This window comes from Tachypleus tridentatus, chromosome 13, assembly GCF_004210375.1.
Source record: "Tachypleus tridentatus isolate NWPU-2018 chromosome 13, ASM421037v1, whole genome shotgun sequence".
Lineage (NCBI taxonomy): Eukaryota > Metazoa > Arthropoda > Merostomata > Xiphosura > Limulidae > Tachypleus > Tachypleus tridentatus.
The window spans coordinates 191,924,429-191,946,199 of record NC_134837.1 but is presented as its reverse complement, the minus strand read 5'-3'; the positions used below and the strand labels follow the sequence as shown (position 1 = coordinate 191,946,199).

Sequence of the window (21,771 nt, the reverse complement as noted above, 5' to 3'; positions counted from 1 at the left end):
AAGCATACCAAAACAGTTTATTGGTGTATATCATGTAAGATGTTCCTGTGCTCTGCATCTGGCAAAGAGTACTGCTTTGAGGTTTATCATTCCAAAATTCATTTCTGGTGATAAATCACAGCACTGTGGCATCAATGATGGTATTCTATGAGAAATGTTATAAATAAATTCATTATTTTGTATTATGGACCCAAAATATAATAACATTTTGAGAAGTCACCTTGCAAGATTGTTTTAGTTTTCAAATTAAAAATGTTTTCTAGAATGGTTGAGAATTGTTGGGGGAGCCCAGGGTCATGGTTTAAAGATTCCATGAAAAAAAAAAAGTGAAAAACTGCCTCATTTTAATTTTTAGTCAAGGTAAATGGTAAGAAATAAAAACTTTTGAGATGGTTAAACCTTAACCTTAAGTATTCCCCACTCTTGTTTACATTAAAATATAATTACAGAATTTCTTGTAACTTTCATGCGTGAACAAGGTTTTTAAGCTTTTTGTTATCTTCCTTTTGCTGTAGATATATTTTGGAGGTATTTGATTAAGAAGTACCTACTGAACCAGTATATAAGTTAATGCTTTTGATTATTTTCTGTCTTGTTATGTTGGCAGCTGAATAAATACACTTTTAGGACTTCTAAATGCTTATTTTAAGAAAGAATTTTAACAATTCCTTAATATGAGTAGTTAAACAAAACGAAGAATAGTGCATCTAGTAACAAACACTTTGGTTTATATATGTTTTAATTTAGTCAATGAGAATGTAATTCAACATTTTAAAGTTTACTATGCACAATTTCCAGGAATTACATTTACTCAACCTGATTGCAGTAATTATTTAATAAAGAAATATATCTATATATATAAATTCCCAAGTCAGAATATATTATGTTATGAGTAACAGATCCATTGCTGCTGATTGTTTTTAGTAAATATCTTATTTCCATCATTTTCTCATACTGACCTTTTGGTATGGGAAAGACAGGTACAAGAAATGCACTTTTAACAGTGCATTTATATTAGGTAATGCACTATTACAACATTGAAGCTGAAATTGATTACATATATATTTTTCAACTATTTCACATAATGAAATCAACTTTACTAAAAAAAAGTTTACAAAACTAACAAGTTTAGCTGTTGTTTAATAATTACTACCATTTCAATATTTGAGAATGTTGTCAAATGTTCACATAAAAATCATCATAACGAAGCTCAAATAATTTATACATTTTCCACTTTATGATAAAATTTATACAAGTATTTCTAAAAATATTTTTTAATGTGGTAAGCTAGATATGTCTTATGTAACACTATGTAGATAAAAATATCCTACATGTATGTTAAACTTTTGAAAGATAATATTTTAATAGTTCAGAGGTTTTCAAAAATCATCTTTTAGAAGTGTTTCTAACAGTCCAACATTGCATTAAATAAAATAAGACAGTTATTCCAAAATGCTTTATTGTTTATCATAAATTGAAGAAATATTCTTTACATGAAGCTCTACTGTAAAAGGCTTGGAACAACGTTTATAATAGTTTTAGCATAAACTACTTAATGCCAACCTCCCAAAACACTTTTTTTTTCCTATTATGCAAGTTTTGTTACAAAACTTGTATTGCATATTAACATAATTACTCATGATTAATATTATGATTCAATATTAACCAGAACTCTGATTTGAAAAACCTGAACTTACTGATAGGCCTGAATTGTTTTAAAATACCATCATGGCACCCAGTAGTTCCAAACCAGTTTAAATATTTTTACAAAAAAATTAAACATTTCATGTAAAAGATGTAACTGAGGTACAATACTTATTTTCCTTCATTTTCAGAAAGATAAAAATAAACTTGCAGAACCCTAAAGAAGTATAATAATAAATGGGCATTCCATTACCTGGCAACAACTTATTAAAAGATTTCCACAACTTAAAAACATAAGCTGGAAACATCTACCTACTGATAAGAACAGCTAGAAAAAGGATTACAAATATGATAAACAAGGTACATTTCTGATGGAACCTTTTCTTCCCAATATTTGCAAGTATGTTAACTATTACTTGTGTATATTCTTTTTCAAACAAATGTCTAACACCAAAATGCTTTACAAATAAAGACCGGGTGTATTTATTTTTTCATGCTGTATTATCTCAAAATACTTAGTTAACTTGTTACACAAGTAAGAACAAATAAGCTATTTTTCTTTACAATTTAAATCCTAAGACAAAGATGTGGCATCTGTATCATCAATGCTGAATTATAAAAAAGAAACAAGCATAATTTGGAGTAAAAATAAGAACAGATGCTATTTAAGATTTTGAATTAAAATCATTTCCTGTTTACACATGATTGTATTAGATGGTTAAATAAGGATCACTCAATTAAAAAAATTACACTGTTCTACAAATATCATTCATAGTCCTTCATAATTTCTCACAAATGGTTACACTCAAGACTTCCAATACATTTTTGTGTGTATGTATGAATATATACATATATAGACTTCATACATTAAGATTAGATTTATCTTACAATTAAATATTTTCATTTCTTTTCCCTTTAAGGCCTGGGATTATCTTCCTTGTCATATGATAGGCTGGGCTTGATGGAAGCCCCAGAGCTCAAGGGGTTAACACTCTTGGGTTTTATCCTTGGCATAGTTTGAGTCTGAAATAATTACATATGTAGCTGATGACATGATAAAACTCAAATATTCAAACAGACCATATTACAATGAACACTGTCTTGAGCAGTGCTAGATATATGGTAAGGGACCCATACTATAAAAATCTGCCTTAATTTAAAAACTATATATATATTTTTTTCTTACAAAGTGTTGAGCATCAGAAAGGCCCCCGGTTTCATATGAGGTTCAATCCACTTTATTTCCCACCCACTGAAAGACGGAAAGATGCAATATGGCAGATTATAGGTAACGTTTTCTCATTCACAAAAATAATGGATTGCACCAATGCTTTCGATGCACAAAACAAAATTTCAACTATTGATTCCAAAGTTTTCAATGTCTTGCAGATATTACTCAACCTGCTTTACAGATGAGTAGCAAACAAATGCTGACTTAATGCATTAAAGTCTTCTTGGTTAAAATTCTTCAGCATCTCTGTAACTGGGTTCAGTTGATACAAAGTAATCATCAAAATATCCAAAGAGAAACTCAAAGGTTGGCCTTCTGTCTGGCTCACCATCCCAACACTGTAGCATAACACTGTACACAGTGTCAGGACATTCAAAGTTTGTAGGCTTAGGCATTCTATAACCTCGTTCAACTTCTTGAATAACTTCTCGATTTTGCATACCTAGAAAATGTTTCAAACATCAAGTAATTAAAGTTAAATTATAATTTTTTATTAAAATATAATAAAATTGGGAAGAACAAGGATAGTAGAAAACTATCCTTGTTCATCAAATGTTAGCTAAATGTATACAGAAATTGATTTTATATTTTTTGTCACAACTATGACCAATAATAAACAACAACAAAAAAATCAGTTAATAATGTATTTCTGGCTTTAAGTTATTGAATATTAGTATGATATAAAACATAAATGTATAAAACAATAAAAAAACCTAAACCTAAATCATATAAAAATAAAAGAAAAAGGAGAAAATATAAATTTTACTGAACTCCTTGTAAGACATTCATAAATATGAATAATATACTACTATTAAACACAAAAATCATATTTCTTTATTTTACAGAAAATCCAGAAGCATTTTTTATACATACAATTAGACACTTTACTATTAATAGGATAGATGAATTATATTTCTTTGGTGTCAGAGTTCACTCTTCTCTATCTTAGGCAGAAGTTTGCCTTTGTTAAGAATGTAACTATACATTGGTCTGCCAGTGTTCTGCTTGTCACATGTATTCAAACATTTTTTTTAGAATTATATGCCTTGAGACTTACTGCTAAGCCACTAGGGGGCATGAGTATAAAACTTAACTTTTCCTTAAAAGTTGAAAGTGCAGTTTCAGTTATTTTTCAGTTTAACCTATCTTAAATGAAAATACAATTTCAATCTTCTTGAACACAAGACCTCTATCTTTAAAGAACAGAATACTATAAACACATTCAACATCCCAAATTAAACAAATACCTACCACCAAGTCTCTAAAATTATAATAAATTTATACCTGGATAAGGTACTTGGCCATGTGTAACAAGTTCATACAGAAGAATTCCATAAGACCAAACATCTGACTTGATGGAAAACTTGCCATACAATGCAGCTTCAGGAGCTGTCCATTTTATGGGAAATTTTGCCCCTATATGACAAGAAATAATAAGTATAAAAAAGTAACAAATGCCAAAAAAATAAAGAAATACTAATAAAAATAATAACTTTTGTTGTTTACAACATCATGTATTAAGACTTAAAACTTGATTAATGTAACTGAAGATTACACATCATTATTTACAATAAAAAAATCTTATCCCCCCCTCCTCTAGTCAAATTACCCAAAATATAAAACATGTACACAATTTTATAACATACAAGAATAAATATGGGTTAAATAATGTCAATTTCATAAAATAAGAATTGACTGAAATACTACTATTGTTTTGTTGTTCTTACTGGCTCAGAACTTCATAACCTTTTAGCAAATGGTAAGAATCCTTTTTTCAACCTCCCAAGATCTGGTAATTAATTTTAACAATTGAAGTCAAAGAAGTTTTAATTTTTCTATGCTGTTTTTCTGATCTGACCAGGAATAAAGATGGAAGGAAACAAAACAAAGTAGAAGATAGGAAAAATCAGTCCAGAAAGAAAAGAACAGATCAAGCTGAAGAAACTGAGAAAACTAAATCTGTTAAATTAGGAAGGAGAATCAGAAACACCTGACAGTGTGATAAGGGTGAATGAAATCACCTGAAGATGACAACTAATGGAAAGAGATAAGGAAAGTATTTTTCTCTGCTTTCTTAATAAAAGTGTTAATACCCATACCAGCTGTCCTAAGATACAGTTTTACTTCATGTGGGTTTCTTGTCAATACAAAGGTCCCAATCCTGTCTGAATACTTCGACAGTGAAGGCAAATGGATGAGACATCGAAGACAAAGATCTGAAACAAGCTAGAAGAGCAAGGCACAAAATCCAGTACCCAACCTCATGGTAAATAAACCTAAGATATTGCCACAATGGATGAAGAATAGGAATGTGGACATAAGAATACAAAATGTCAACCTTGGGCATCCACAGTCTTGGAGAAATGGCTCACCAGAGTGTGATAAAAAATAATATAGTAAAAAAGGAAAGAACCATTACAAAAGAAGGAACTTTTAGATGTAGTACAGATAAATGATGGGAAGATGCCAGACATGGATCATGAATAAAGAATGCAGTAGCCAAACATACAAACTAGCAGCCAAAAATGAAAAAAAAAGGTTAAATGTAGTAATATAGATAGCCCATGCAATGCTAATGTCATAGAAGTACACCCTCCCTCAAAACAATGGATTGGTGTTGAAAAAAAAAAAGATATTTTTTCCATAAGTCCAGATTAAAAGTGGAAGGGAAATGAACTTGGTACAAGATAAAAAATTCCAAAAGCAAAGAAGCCACTTGAGGAGGGAAAAAGCTGAAGATGGCTACTATCCCAACACAGAGGTAAGGAGGAGGAAAATATCTCACAAAAAAAACCAAGAAAATAGGTGGAATGCTTCTGAAAGGTGGTATGTTGTGGCCAATGCCAGTAGGAGAGGCAACAAGGGAAGATGAAGGATGGGAAACATGGCTAGGGAGAAAGGGAAAGAATTACAGACAAAAGAGATTCAAAGTGCAGAGAAGCAAGAAAACAAAAAAACAATCTACCTGATTGTAAGCTTACAAACAATGAGCAAAACAACCAGAGTGTAAAGCATGCCAGAACCATCTCTCAAAAGAGAGGTTAAAAAGAATCCAGCATGAACCAAAATGTCTAGAAAAGAAGAGAAAAAAAACTGTGATATGTGTTAAACAAGAACTGAAGTAGGCTTAGTAGGTTCAGTAATAGAAGCCTTGGAAAAGAACGTGACAAAACAGACATAACCCAGAATGAGTCTGGCAGTTTAATGAGAAAAATGAGCCATACTAGGAGAAAGTTAGAGACCCCAGGATCCAGAGGTCCTCAGAAAGTAAATTAATTGTAAGAACTATAAAATATCACTAATTCTGACAAGAAAAACGTTGCTACATTTTAAACTTAGGTAAATGTATATTGACAATAGAAAATTTAGTAGATGGTGTTTGTTGAGAAAACAGTATATTTAACCTAAGTTATGATTTACCACTATGATGAATTACATGTAAGCCTAAAATTACAAAGATGTATGTTAAGCCTAATTTTATGTTGTAGTACAAATATAACTAAATATATGATGTTGAAACCAAATAATTAAAAAAAATAATATTTATATCAAAAATATTAAAGAAAACTACAACAGTGTTTCTGTTTAAAGTTGGCAGACCATATTCCAAATGTGTGTTAGCCCCTGAACCTGAAGCCCAACAAATGTCACTTTATATAATAATAAATCTCTTAGTGTATTAATGCAGACAATAACTCAGTTGAGTACCATCATATGAAGCCTGGGTAACTTTGTTGGAATTAAGTAATAGCATTTTTGAAGTGGAAATGTCAGTGAAAAAAACAACAAAAAAAACACTTTGTATTGGATTAAAAAAAATGCACAAGAGAGCACAAGTTAAGAAACGTCTTGACAACAGCACTACCAAATGAAAAGTGATAGTTCATTATAATTGAGCAGAGAGAGTCGCATGTCAGGAGGGTGTGCCACACTCCTATTTGTAGAGGGTTGTCACATGATGATATACATGCAAGATGCAGTTGAACCATGTTAATCATAGGAACCCAAAGCCTGTAGCATGTTAAAAACATTTCTGAAGAAAGAGGGCAACACTGAATAAGTACAGTTGTTTATGAGAGAAGTGATAAACACCATATCAGTGAGAAGAAGCAATGCCACAAATACAGCTCACTTTTATTTATTCAGTAAAAAGGATCATGTTTAGGCCTAATGAAACACAAGTTACGTGTTCTCTTCCTCAATTTACATGATGAGTCTTTGACAACTGTTGAAAATATTTTTTAAACATCAGAAATAAAATTACTGAAAGACAAAAATGTAATTTCAATCTGAATGACACCTTAAGTACATATCATTTGATCAAAGTTCTGGTGTAACCATAATTACTAATTAGAGTGAGGGGTTTAAAGATAGTCAGATATTTTTCCCCGTTTGTAATTGTTGTGCTGACACTTGATGACATCTGCCTTAATATCTTTCAAAATTGCATAGTGTTTTTGTCAAATCAGGCAACCATTCAGTTGATTTCAAGGCCTTGTCCAAGTATAACTGAAGATCTGGGGCTTTGAAGCAGGATTTTCATCTTCACTGTCATCACTTGACTCTTCTGTCCCTTTCTGAGAGACACTAGCCACTATCTCTTCCTCTGTATCATAACAAAATGCACTGCTCTTTATTCTTCTTCTCCAGTCACTCCACAATGTTATCTTCTGACACCTATGTCTTGCCACCTTGGTGTAGCAAGTTCACAGTGCCCTCAGTCCCAAATCCAACAAAATCTACATCAACCTCAGTGTCTTTGAAGAGTATTTTCCATACATTACCATGAGTACACACACTGAGGCTTTTCCAAGCCTCTGCGCAGTTGAATATTGTATTGTGAATTTTGTATTTTTTAAAGTTTTCCAAAGTGTTAGAACACCATATCAGTGTTCTGATATGTATAGAATACATATATAACTGAAATAATATATATTATTTATATATAAATATATGAAGTTTTACTTCACCAGTAGATCACTGATAAGCTGTTTATAATGTTCTGAGTGCTCTTGGTTTCCTTGCCTTGCCCACAAACAATGGTTGCAGTCAGGGGTGCTATCTGCATTCACACAGCAGAGAATGGAGATTAGTATGCATCAAATTTACTTGGTTAAATATTTTATTTTTAAAATTGCTAATCAGCAGGATGTTCAACAGTTACCTTTTATAATAAGAATTAATCTTAATGCAGTATGAAACTTCTAATTATATCTTCAATTATGTATATAATTCGCTGGTGAAAACAGCTGGTTCAAAGGAGTCATCATATCATGGGATCTGCAAACTCTGCCTATTTTATCATTTCAGCCAATTAAAACCAGAATTCAACAAATGTATGCTATGCTAGTTTTATGTACTTGTTTTTCAGTAGTAGTTTGTATCAATCACTGGATATGCATACGTTTGCTTCTTATATTTGCAGTATTATATTGTATTGTGTAAGCTCTATCTGGATTTGATCAGTTGATTAATATCATCTGCATTTATTTTAACATTCTAATGTCAAAAATTAAGACAGTCTGTTTTTTCCATATTTGGAAAGATCCTAGTGAATTACAGCTAAATGTCTATTCACTCTATGAATCCATTACAAAACAATGTTGACTGAACAAACATCAACTTAAAAGTATGGAAACTGTTCATCCAATGTCATATGATTGTGCAAAGAGGCTGTTCACAATGTCAAACAAATATAGGAGTGCAAGCATTCCCACAGTACCATACAAACAAGTTGTCAAAAAACTTTTATGATATCATGAACGATTATTGTAAACTACTAAAAATCGTACAAGTAGCATAAAAATATATTGACATACAAAGAAATATTACAAAATTTAAAGACAAAGCCAATATAAACTATTTGATATTGCTGGATCTAAATGCAAACAAGGAACCCTCTGTCACTGTCCAACTGGAAAAAAGGTACTCAAAAAAGAAAATATACTTCTGAATGTTTAATGGGCAGAAATACCAAGAACTTTAATGAAAAAAGGAATGTAAAGAACAAAATAAAGCTCATCTTTCTAAGTACTTAAAAGTTATGTTATCTTCTGTATTATCAGTACCCAGTGCATCTGGTGAAATATCTACTGCAGAGAATAACCACGAGGACTTAAAAATGTAAACCTTAGTATATTCTGGTGTTGATGACATTACATTTTCTACACTGAAATCCTCAAGTAAATAAATAAATGAGGACACTGCTTCCAAAGGTAGTGAGAAAAGCTGAAATGTACTGTATTTCAGATAGAATTGCTACAGCTCTTACCTCAGCTGCTTTGGAAGATATGAACATTATTCATGAAAATAACAATGCTAAGACTGTTGATAAAAACAATAAATGATGTGAATAAGAAAACTTCTGAAAAACATTAATGACTTCTGATGAATCAAACTGTATTAAATCTATCAACTTCAATGATAGAAAAGATAACTAAAAATGTCATTAAAAATGGGCAAAAAAATCATAAACATGTGGCCAAGGAACAGCACATAACTTTGGTCAATAAATCTGAACCAGTTTTCATGGACCACACTTCTACACCCAGACAACAGAAGTTACAAAAAATTCTATCATTCAGTGGTTTGAAGATAAAATTTCATCAGATCATTTAGTCCCTGAAGGTTGTGACAGAACATATGTTAATACTGGGAAAAACCTGGAATTATGTAGCTTTTTGAGTTGCACTTAGGAACACTTATTCATTGGCTAATTTGTTTGTTTCATACATACGAGTTACTAGGATTGTCCATTTTTTCTGGTTTTCTTGGAAAGAAACTAAAGATTTGAATCACTGCCTTCCGTAAACTTTGTTTCAGTTGAAATCACAGAGCCATTTTTGAAAAGTGGCCATCATGAGGATATTAGTACAAGTAACATGTGATGCAGAGCCAGATCATTGTCCATAAGAACTTCCTTTATGTGATCCTGGGATAATGAACCATTCTTGCTGATTAATAACAGTAAACAGGATTTTGCACCTCCAAATTGCAACTGCTAACTCCTCCAAAAAGCCTAGTTTGTTAGTGGTATGTGTAACTGAAATATATGCAACAGCTTAATTTAATATCAAGAAAAATCCTTCATGCAGCTACAGCATCTTTTTCTACTTGTAAGAAAATCATGTTTACTTCCTGAATCAGAGAAATATATGGTGGATAGAATAATCCAGAGAAATTCATATTTTGCCCATCCACCCAGAAAATTTCCTGCTTGAATCTTTGGAGGTAAATCTAAGACTATGAGACAACTTGTTCTTCATAAAATATTAGCTGGTGAATCGACCTCAAATTCTAGCACAAGACAGTTTTTGGTTCCAGATATTAACACGGAAGCCATAATCTAATACCGATCTATTCACGTGGATTGAGAATGAAAGAGTGGAGCCACCACTTACAAAAATATAAGTAATTAACAGTTGGAGTCTTTCATTAATCAAGATGACAAGTTCAGCATACCACTTCATACTCACACATTTTAAAGGCATGTTAAAACAGTAACAAAAACTTCAGCAGTTGTTTGTGGTAACTGCAGAAGGAAGGGATTCATTAAATCTAAACTTCAAACTTGAAAAATCATGAAAACAGCTGATACTAAGAAATGATAAATAATTCACTAATTCTACTGCCCAGTGGAAGGGTAAAACTTGACATGCAACTACTTCCTCATGGTTAGTTCTAAGTAATTTAGGATATAAAACTCCTAAATTGGCTGAATATTGCATATCTAATGTTATGGTACTTTAATTTCTCATATACTTTGATTATGGATATTTTAAGTACAAGATATAATTTTAGAAGCCTGAAACTTACTCACATAATTACTACTATTAAAAGGCACCAATTGCATACCTTATCGATAACAATATTAGAAATTTAAATTTTTGACACATTCTGATGGCAATTTGATCCTTTGCCATCTTCCTAATAGGTAGGTGGGGCTCATGCCTAGCAGTCTGTGTGTTTCTAGGTGCAGTCTTCCAGAAGAGGCCTGTTTCATCTTCACTGTACATCTGGGCCATCAGGAATTGCAAACTTTCTATAATCTTCTCCAGCTATTTTCTGAAGAGTTCAATGCTGCTATGATCAACACCTGTTGATTCTTTTACAACCTTTCCATTTGCTAAGCTGTGATAAGCCTAAAAATTGACCAGCCAGCCACTACTTGCTATAAACCTTAAATGTTCAGGTGCTGTGCAAGGTTTGCTGCATCATTCTGTTAACACCAGAAACGTGCTTCTGTTTATACAATGCTTCATTCAAGTTAGGATATTTAGTAGGCTTTATTCTCTTTTGGGTCTTATTTAAACTATTTGGATCCTCCAAACTTAAGGTGCATGCCTTAATCCTTTAGTCTTACAACTTCATTCCCTTTTTTATAACTTCTAGATACTGTGTTTGTAAGAGTTAAATAACAGTTAGAACACAATAAATAATAGATAAGGCAAAATACACAGCAAAGAGTAATGAACATTGCACAGTACACTGGCTGAAGCTCAACCAAGAGAGGCTGTCTGAGTACCACATGAAATTCTATTGCAAATCAGTAACTCATAATGTAGTGAGTTATACTCATATTGTCCCAAATATTCTTTACTATGCATGACACAAGGTTTCAGTCACATTCAAAATCTTATTAAACTAATTTTTGTTTATATTATAGCAATTAGTGTAGCATAAAATCAAAGCTAATAATTCATATTTTGATATTACGTATGTTTTAAGTTCTTAATCCCATAAGGCAATATTTAAAAAAAAATCTGAATTTCCACTAATTTAACAAATGCAACACATTTTCTCTGGATATACTCCTCTATCTATTTAATGAAATGCAAGTGTTTTTAGTAAATAAACACACTAAAGTAATATTCCAACATAAGTATTTCAGATAATCATAAAGTTAAGATGATATGTAATTTGTTATTTTAACTCAAAAACAAGCTGAAACAAAAACAAATTTAAAAAAAAACACTGCATCAACTGAAAAGATCCTCCCAGGGTACAAGCTACAATGTGGGATTAAATGTACCCTAGGTTTTGGAGGTGACTAAAAAAGGTAGGACCCACATAGCAGTGGGGATACACTGTCTATCAGTCTTAACTTCCATTTGCAGTCTCACATAAGAAATAAAGAATAGTGATAAATATAGAATTAGAAATAGAAATTAAAATTTTTCTTTGCATTTGAATATACATTTTACAAAGCAATAAGATTATAACATAATGATAACTTAGAATATTTTACAAATAAGAATGAAATAATAATTTGCACGGTAAAGTAAATGCATGGCTTTTAAGTAATATTATTATAAAACTAACTAGCCTAAAGAACAGTCTAAAAATCAGATTTAAATTCAGAAATAAACCAACCTTGCCGTGCAGTGTACTCTGAATCCTCTATGACTCTTGCTAGTCCAAAATCTGCTACTTTCACAACATTCTGATCTCCAACCAAAATGTTCCGTGCTGCTAAATCTCTATGAATTAACTGCTTGCTTTCAAGGTAGGCCATCCCACTGGCTATCTTTAAGATAGATATAAATATTTGCTATTAATTCAGTTAATATTAGAAAAGCATTTTACTAAAATTCTGTAGTTTCACTAGAAGTAACAGATCTGTTCACTAGTGACAAACAAATGGAACTATTTAAATATAATAAAAATACATGTAAAAACTAAAACTACTTAGCTAAAAAAATGCTTTTAATTTCTTTGCTTTTTGTTCATTAAATGTCATGCATTACTTTTCAAGATATTCAAAGTACTTCAGCATGGAAAGAAATAACATACTAAGTTCACTTGTATGAAGAAATATATAGCCAAATGGTATGTTACAAAAAAAAATGTTCTTTTAACTTGACACCTATGTACATTAGAAAATCATTTGCTTTGTGTTTTTCTTTCTGTTATAAGCAATATGTTCTGTACACTTTCTACACAGTATCACTTTTTGAAGGGAATGAAATCACCATATCTCTGCAAAAAAAGAACAAAAAATAACTAGTTTTGTCAAAAACATGACACCAGTTTTTCACCTACTTGAGATGCCATGTCAATTAAAGCAGGCAACTTTAGATCCTTTCCCTCTTTGTTCCTTAGGTATTCCAACAGACTCCCATTGGACATGTATTCTGTAACAATATATATTGGCTCTTCTTTTGAGCAAACAGCATACAGAGATACTAATTTCTCATGTCGAAACTTTTTCATGATAGCAGCTTCTTGGAGAAATGCTGCTGGATCCATTGTGCCAGTTTTCAAAGTCTTAATAGCCACATCTGTAGTACCCTTCCATAAACCTGTCAAACAAAATGTTTATTACATATATCATTATATTCAAAAGTAGGAGTTCTGTTCAATTATTAAGCTTTTCCTTCACAATAAATGTACTACCATGGTATCATACACTTAGTAGTTTCTTTGTCTGATATGCTTATACTTTTACACTAACCACACAAAAAGATTATTATCCAAACACATGAAGAGTCACCAATTTAAAAATTATCTTAACATAATGCAGCTCACTCAGAAATATGCAGATTAATGTTTCCAATTTGTGCAAGCTCTAAAAGTTTATTGTAAATTTATTATTCAAAAACTATGTGAAAAAAATTAAATTACTTCCACAATGCTAAAACTTTATGACAGATTCAATAAATCAAAACTTTGTAACTGTTCTGAAAGGCACACTGGAAGAGACTACCTAAAGCTCAAGTGTCAGAGCTTTCAAGGTTTCAAATAGACAATGTTTCCTTGAAGCCAACTACATTTAACATTTAAAGATGATGAAATTATGCCTCATTGGAAACTTTATCTTCAGATATTATTCAAAATAATTTATTAAAAAAAATATTGGATACATGAATACATCAGCAGCTATGTACACATTAGAACATCAATTCACAAAAACCTAGTAAATATAATAAACTTTACGTTGGCATTGACCAATATAGGTACTAATATCACAATGCATCCATTACCACACCAATACAAAAATTAACCAACTACTTTATCACTAAGACAACTTGCAACACTTACATCCACACACAATATGATACTTGGCAGATTTTTAATGACAGACCTATCATCTCTATAAATAACACATATCAGTATAATAATTGTATGTCTGTCTGTGTATGTGTGTATTAGACAACTCCTCTTAAGCTGCTAGACTCATCAACTTCTAAACAGTGCCAAATGAATTGTCTCGACACTGAGGTTTGTACAAAGGTAAAACTTTTCAACCAATCACTTAGAGAACAAAGGTATTTTACAAAAACATCTTTGTAGGGATTCCCCAAAAGCAGACCCCAAATTGAGCACTGATTGACATCACAGCAAATAAATAATTAGGCCTACTGATTACTGTTTGTAACTTGGTTAAAGAAATTAAATTTGCATAATAGACAGCAATGAGCAATAAACTGAAAATGTGCAAAACAGTAATTTAAGCTTTAAATTTGCATTGTGCAGTCCAGTAAATGTGGACTAAAGTCTCATAGATTCGGTAGTACATTTTCAATATAGGAAAATTATAACTTTTGATATAATACTTCCCCTCTTTCACAAGGTTAGCGAATATCCCACACTGATTAGGAGGAGGGACAAGTGCGAGGGAAGAACATACCCCACAAAAGCATCCAAAGGATACCTTTGTAGATGAGAGAGCCAGACCTATGGAGGAAAACTGCATCACCTCTGATCCATGTATATCCTTTGCTCATTTGTGGAATGTTTAACAAATAAAGGTAGAAAATGAGAGGAGCACACCCAATTAAGAGAAAATATGGTGAGAAAGTGATCCTCATCAGAGAAAGATACAATAACAGAATCCCACAACAAGAAAAATGTTACAGTAAGTGAGTATGCTTCTCATGGTTTAGAGGGACTACAGCATGGAGGACCATATTTGGAAAGTCAGCTTCATCCAAAATTTCCTCATGGGGTACCAACATTTGAGTAAGAATACTAAAAGAATCATACTGTTTTCACCTCAAATCCAAGAACCAGAGAACTAACAATCATGCTGATTCTTGGGTATGACACTGGATTATCCCTGCTCTATCGATCCATGAATTTGATATGTGGTATCCAAAAGAAGTCTATCACTTGCAATCAATGCCTGCCACTGTTAAACAGGTTAGAACCATCCAAAGGGCAATAACATCAAAGTAGTAAGAGAGTAATGGAAAACTAAGGATTGAACCAGAACAATCCATGACACAGAAGGAGAAACAGAGTGAGGAAGATAGACAACCTGAAACCTGTGTGAGGACTTTTGTTCACTGGTTCATTCCAATTCAAATCCAGCCCATGTGATACTGATATCCATGCAAGAATAGAATGAGAGCTCCCAATCAAAGGGGTGATCTGAATTTTGATGTCTAACTCTGTTGTATGGTTAATTGCAGATTGGAGGATATCACATCATTCACACCAGCAGAATACAACTATTAATGAGATTCCCACTGTCCCTATCTACTATCTAGTGAAACCAAATGAGACAGTGGAATGATTGATCACGAAACCCTATCTTGAAAAGCAGACCATACTGATTTATTCAATAAAGGTATGGCAGGAATAGGTCACTATCCCCTTCTGCTTTACCAATGAAGCCCATCAATGGTACAATCTGAGGTGGACTAATTTATGAAGCAAATATTAAGAGGTTATTCACCTGCAAGTGGTCTTGTGAAAACCCCATCTCAGAGAAGAAGGCATGCAAAGTCATGGAAAAGAAAGCACTATCAACATGGCAAATAATGCATTGTTAGAGTTAAAATAATACCTGGTCAAGTATCACTCACCAGAGAGTGAGATCCATTTATTGAAGATATAAAGAATGGACTCCTGACAGAAAGAAAAGTATTAATAAAGACTTACCCATTGTCAGAGTCGCACCTAATTTTGAAGTATATTCTCAGGTGGAAGGCAAAAACCAAAGGAAGCTCAAATCATGATATGATATAAATAATGGAAAATGAATGCATTAGGGTTAGGTCCACATGCCTGATTGTAGAAATATCCTTCAAAGGCCAATAAATGCAAAGAAGCAAGAGAAAAGGTGAGGTTTTGAACTTGATGAGAGATAACACAGAACAAAGTATGGAGGGAAGGAGATCAGGAGGAATAAGCCAACAGGATCAAATGATGAGTCCAACTGGTGAGGGCTTAAGGGGAAAGATCTCCTGATGAAGAGGGTTGTCAAGAGATAAAGAGATGGGAATGGAAACCATGGAAGGATGCCATTGGGCAATATAACAATAAAAGGTATGCAAAGGAGTCTATTAGGTTCAGGACAGGGATAGAGATAAGAAATAAGAATAAAAGGAGGAGTCACCATCCCAAGAGGTTTTGCAAAGGAAGGAATGATCCAAATAAAGGAGAAGATAGGTAAGGTGGTAATGTGTGCATGTAACATTAATGGTGAACAAATCAGTTCTGTCATTGCATACAGGCCAAAAAGAGATAAAAGTATGAAAATGAAGGACCACATTAAAATCCCAAACTAGAAGAGCTGGTTGATGAGGTCAACAAATTTAGAAGGAGCAGATTTGATGTAGTAAGTATGCAGCAACAGAAAAGATAAAAGGTATGGGATAAAGCTGTCCAATAACCTGAAATCGAGGAGATGGAAGACCCCCAGCCAAAAAACCATATGAAAAACTCAGAGACACCAGCAACTGTAGGACAAGCAGTAAGAAATCCTAGAGCTTGAGTCCATGTGCTAAAGATGTTTTGTTTTTGTCGATACCCTTCCATAAAGGAAAGATGGATGGATTGAGCCAAATGAAAAGCATCTTAACAGGAGAAGTCAGATTTCCTCACCAAGAACTGTGAATAAGCCAGGTATGAAGATAGAGGATATAAAGTATGAGATACAGAACCAATGATTGGGGTTGGCAAAGGAGATCAGATAATAAGGGAAATGGTACAGGAGTGAATAACTAGAGTTGCAGGAAACCAAGGTTGAGCAAAGCATTAGGAAGTGATCACAAGGACTTTGCATGGAGTGGGATGTATAATTGAACAACCTGATGAAGCAATCAAAGAGGAGGATAAACATACAGGAATTTGAGTAACCAATTCTGGTTGAAGGCACATAGAGCCAACGTCTGAGGATGAGGTACCACAGACCAAGAGGGGTAAGTAGTGACTGAAGGCAGAGGTGTTGTACCATTGAGATGAAAATCCTACAGATTGTAAAGCTACCTGAAAACAAAAAAATAAAGAGACCACTCCACTGGACAAATTGTGTCAGAATGGAAAAGATGATCTGTCATGAGGTTGAAAGCATCCAGGACATGACATGCAATTAAAGAAATGTGTTGCATATGGGCCCAATATGGGAGATCCAATGTATGGAAACACATGAATATCAACTCAGTGTTTCCTTGATAAGTGACATAAGCCACCAACACCAAATTGTTGGAATGGATCATCACTAGAAAATGTCTGGCACTGGCAAGTAAGTGATTCAAAGCCCAGTTAATGGCAAGGAGCTTTGGGATGTTAATATATAAACACAATTCATCAACCTGAAACCTTCTTGTGATCAACATATGGACTCAAGGTGAAGCATCCATAAAGAAATGTAAACCCAGGTAAGGAGGAAAAAGCAAAAAATCTGCTAATGTGTGTGTTTTCTCCAACAAGGGAAGGAGGAATGGTAATGGGAGCATCTAGAGAAGTACAGTTCCATTGACTGTGCAGACTCTACCGAAGAGAGTGCACATGTACATGGCCAAAAAGGGGGAGAATGGTGTCACAGAACACTATGTCCCAAAAAATGCACAAAACAAGGTTGCACACATGGTGTGGCAAACTGATAATTCCATATAATGGAGTTTGAAAAGAGAATGCTTGACCTGACTGAAGTGAGTGTTGAAAGCACACCCAAAGTCACAAAGTACTTCTCAGGGTGCAGGAAGGACTTCTCCAACTTCACTGACCAGTCCACTACACAGCTTCAAGAAGGAGCTGGTGAGTGTGACTGGCTGACTCCTGTTTTGAATGGGCTATAAGTAACCAGTCATCCATGTAAGATGGAAACACAGCCTAAAATCATGAAGATGAATAGCAGCAAAGGCTCTTACCACTCAACAACAAACTTAAGGAGCAAAAGCCAGGCTGAAGTGTAAGCTAATTTAAGTGACATAATTGTTTTCTTTGAAGGGGTTATACCTTTTGATTACTTTAAAATGATGAATAACATCCAGTGTATCTAAATGTTATTGGCAAACAAGTTCAACCCATAATTATGCATTTCCAACCAGACAAACAATGATTCTACCAAAATAATAGTTCACTGTGCTTCTATTATACAAAACTTTAGGCAGCAACTTCATCAAATTTGGCTAAGCCTCTACAGGGATGAATTTAATAAGATTACATTTGTCAGCATCATTATCTGCTAATATTTCTGAGTTAACTGCAAGCTAAAGGTTTTGAAGTTTTGACTACAGCTGAATGTGAACACTTTCTATCACACTGTGGAATTTATGCCACACTGAATCCAAATTACTGTTAAGAAAGTGGGTATTCTAAAACCTTTGATTTGCTGGGGAATTTAAAAAGGAGTACATCAGTACATTATGATATACTATTAGAGTGTGACTAATATTATGATCAGGAACAAAAAATAATTGTAGCCAAAATGCTGTGTATGAAACAGAAACATTAAGCACACAGTGATTATTATTACAACTACCCTGTAGTTTTCCACCCCTTCTCATCCTATTTACTTTGTCATCAAATGAAGAATTTTTGCATTATTATCAAAATTATGGATAAGGGGATGAAATGATCTTACACATTTGTTCCCCTTATTATTTACCTTCTTTAGTTACATATAGATAGCATTGCAGATCCCTACTCAACAATTTACTAAATTAATTGCAATTGGGCATTTTTACCAATTTATGTAGAAAACCGTTATTTAAGTAATTTTCAATAACCAGTGATTTAGCAAATCATCCAAGTGAATAAAAGTTCTGATACTAGCACCAAAGTACAATGTATATTCTTTCAAAGCCATTGTCCATGTCTACAGATTGTATGCAAGGAAATGAAGAAAAATAAGCCAGAGCAATTAATCAATCATTTCCTATTGCTAACAATTACTTATTCACTGATTTCTGCTTTGTGCAGAGCTCTCAAGTGTGCTAACAGCTTCTCACTCTCTGTAATTATTATTCTTACCACACCAATTATATTTAACTTTTCCAGAATACTTAACCTATGGGTAAAATTGCAAACATGAATAATAATTCATTCACTTTTTTTTTTAAACACTTTCAAAAGTGACTTCCAAGTTTCTTTTTGATAAAAATGCAGATATACTGTGCTTGTATTCTAGGCAATTACAATATTATTGCTTAGTTTCTGGAAACAAAATCTAGTTGAAAGATCTACTGTGTATAGGATTGTTGGTAGCAGGAGTCAGAGAAATGATGAGTTAAAAAAGTGGGAGAACTAAAAAAATAAAAGCTATTTATAACACTGCTCATGTACAACATATTAGCAGAAAAATTGTTATTTATACAAACAGTGAAATAAATCCTTATAAATCTACTATTAATTTTTGGTTGTGACAGGTTGAAATGAAGTTTTTAATAACTTATTTCTAGATACAGCAACTCTACAAGAAACATTAAATTTACATACTAATTTCCTTCTAGGTCTTTACTGTTGGAAAAAGGAAATTTTGCCAAACATGGGAAACTACTACTTACCATACCATACTTCTCCAAAGTTACCACTGCCTAACTTTTTAAGTAATTGCAAGGAATTTCTTGATATTTCCCATTCATCCCGTGTTTCTGGGGAAAGGTCCCAAACTTGAGGCTTGGGCTTTGGGCATGGCATAGTAAGCTTGTGACAAAGACCATTAGCAGCCTCTGTAGGGAAATAATACACAAGTATTAATAAATTAAGAATACTGGTTATAATTATTAATCTATAATTCAGAGAAATTACCCTCACAATAACTCTCATCAGTTTGTGCAAGTTTATAGTAATGTAACATCTCAATGCTACATATACATTTAAACAGAGGAGCCACAGTAATAACTCTATCCAAATATGCAGGAATGGATGCATATTAGTTGTTTATTGACCAATCACATGCAATGACAATGGTGGTGGACACTGTCAGTAACATTTGTAATGATTGACTGATTCAGTAATTATCACAAAGAAAAGTCTGCTGCTTACTTCTGTTTTTCTTTAATGGGGATGTTTGCTATTGCCAAGTCTATGTATGTATATTTATAATAAAAAAAATCAAATGCATGGCACTTTAATGGTAACATATAAAATCTAAGAACATTCACAGTAAACTTTCTGTTACAGAGTGCTTTGAAAATATGGGTCTTTCATAATTTTAATGAAAAGAAAATATTATAAAACCATAAAATATTCAAATAAACTTAAAGAAATGCCATGGTCACATTTTTAATAATGTCATTCTTTATTACCTGAATAATACTTTATCAGATCTTGCAATGTTGGAAACGTTCTCCTTGTTGTAACATAATAACCTCCATTATCCATTGCTTTGATTTTGTAATGCTTCACATGTTCTCCTTTCTGATGCTCCCAGTCTCGAACAGATAATGAGTAAGCACCTGATGAATTGCAATTTATAAAAAAACATGAAATACACTAGATAACCAAAAATCTACTTGAAGACTAACACAGTTTTTACTGCCAAGTACAATCTATACAATGTATCATACTTCTTTCTTTTCAGAACTGATATTTATGCAAATCTGAATTCAGTAATATTACCAGTACTGTTGTTTTTAATACATATTAGTTTTAAATACAATGACTGAAACATATGAAATTCAGAACAGTATCAAAATTACATAACAGTACATAATTCCATAACATGCTTTTGTAATTACTTAAAACATACTTTCCAAGTTCACTTCAATAGATATCTCAAGAATGCCCAACTAATTAAACCTCCAATACCCATTGCTGATTCACCAGCAGCTAGATAGGTTGCAACTAAACATAAACATGCTTGTTCATGTCTCTTGACTTTTTGAGGTAGTTCTGTACACCATAACCAAGTCAATTATATATGGTTAATGTGCTGATCTGCTCAATACATTTCCCTCCCTCCACCTTTGGTGAGCATATAGCTTCAGGAACAATCTTAACTAACAGCTACTATTCTCATGGAACTGAAGCATACAGGTGAAACCAGTAAACATACACCACATCATTCAATGAATACTGTCATAAACTGCAGTGTGTTGCAGTTGGTAGTTAAATAACTAAAAAATGCCTAGCTTTGTACACATATTCAGAACTAATTTAAAACTAATAAGCTGGCTGAACCACAATAAATATTAGGAAAGGATTATTACAATCAACAGTCCCCAACAGCTGAAACAGTGTATTATAATCTTTATAAATACGAGTGAACAGACGCACATTAAATTAATTACAGACATTATCAACAAGTTGAAAATTAATTTCACTTAAAATGTATAGCTTGGTCTTATCAGAAGTTAGCATTTATTACATAAACCAATAAGTGTTAGAAACAGATTTGTGTAAATAAATCTTATTCAACTTGCTTATCACATAGCACAATTTTTGTCTTATTCCTTACGTTCCTTTAGATTAGATATGTTGTAATATTTATTAATATTAATATGAATATTTTTAATACAAGTTAAATTCTGTGTCCATATAATACTAACTCATTTTCACATGTAACAGTCATGCAAATAATATTAAAGTTAAGGTACACTACTATTAATACTCAAAGTGTATTATCAAACTTTTTTTTTATAATAAATTCCCACTTTATGTTAATCACTGGAATTTGTAAAGCAACAACTTTATAATGAAACATTTAACAGAGTTTTACTAAA

General features: G+C 32.6%; 1 protein-coding gene across 6 annotated transcripts in view; it reads right to left on the bottom strand.

Moving 5' to 3' along the window:
• Positions 1-1,441: 1,441 nt before the first annotated feature.
• Positions 1,442-21,771, bottom strand: part of Src64B (Tyrosine-protein kinase Src64B) — a 57,258-nt gene continuing 36,928 nt past the window's right edge. For all 6 annotated transcript variants that reach the window (XM_076479392.1, XM_076479390.1, XM_076479393.1 and 3 more), the window contains 6 exons: positions 20,356-20,505; positions 19,612-19,776; positions 12,917-13,176; positions 12,248-12,401; positions 4,160-4,291; positions 1,442-3,317 (listed from right to left, as the gene is read on the bottom strand). In XM_076479392.1, the coding sequence (XP_076335507.1) occupies positions 3,103-3,317; positions 4,160-4,291; positions 12,248-12,401; positions 12,917-13,176; positions 19,612-19,776; positions 20,356-20,505 (1,076 nt within the window). In that variant the 3' untranslated portion in view covers positions 1,442-3,102. The remainder of the gene's footprint in view (positions 3,318-4,159; positions 4,292-12,247; positions 12,402-12,916; positions 13,177-19,611; positions 19,777-20,355; positions 20,506-21,771) is intronic.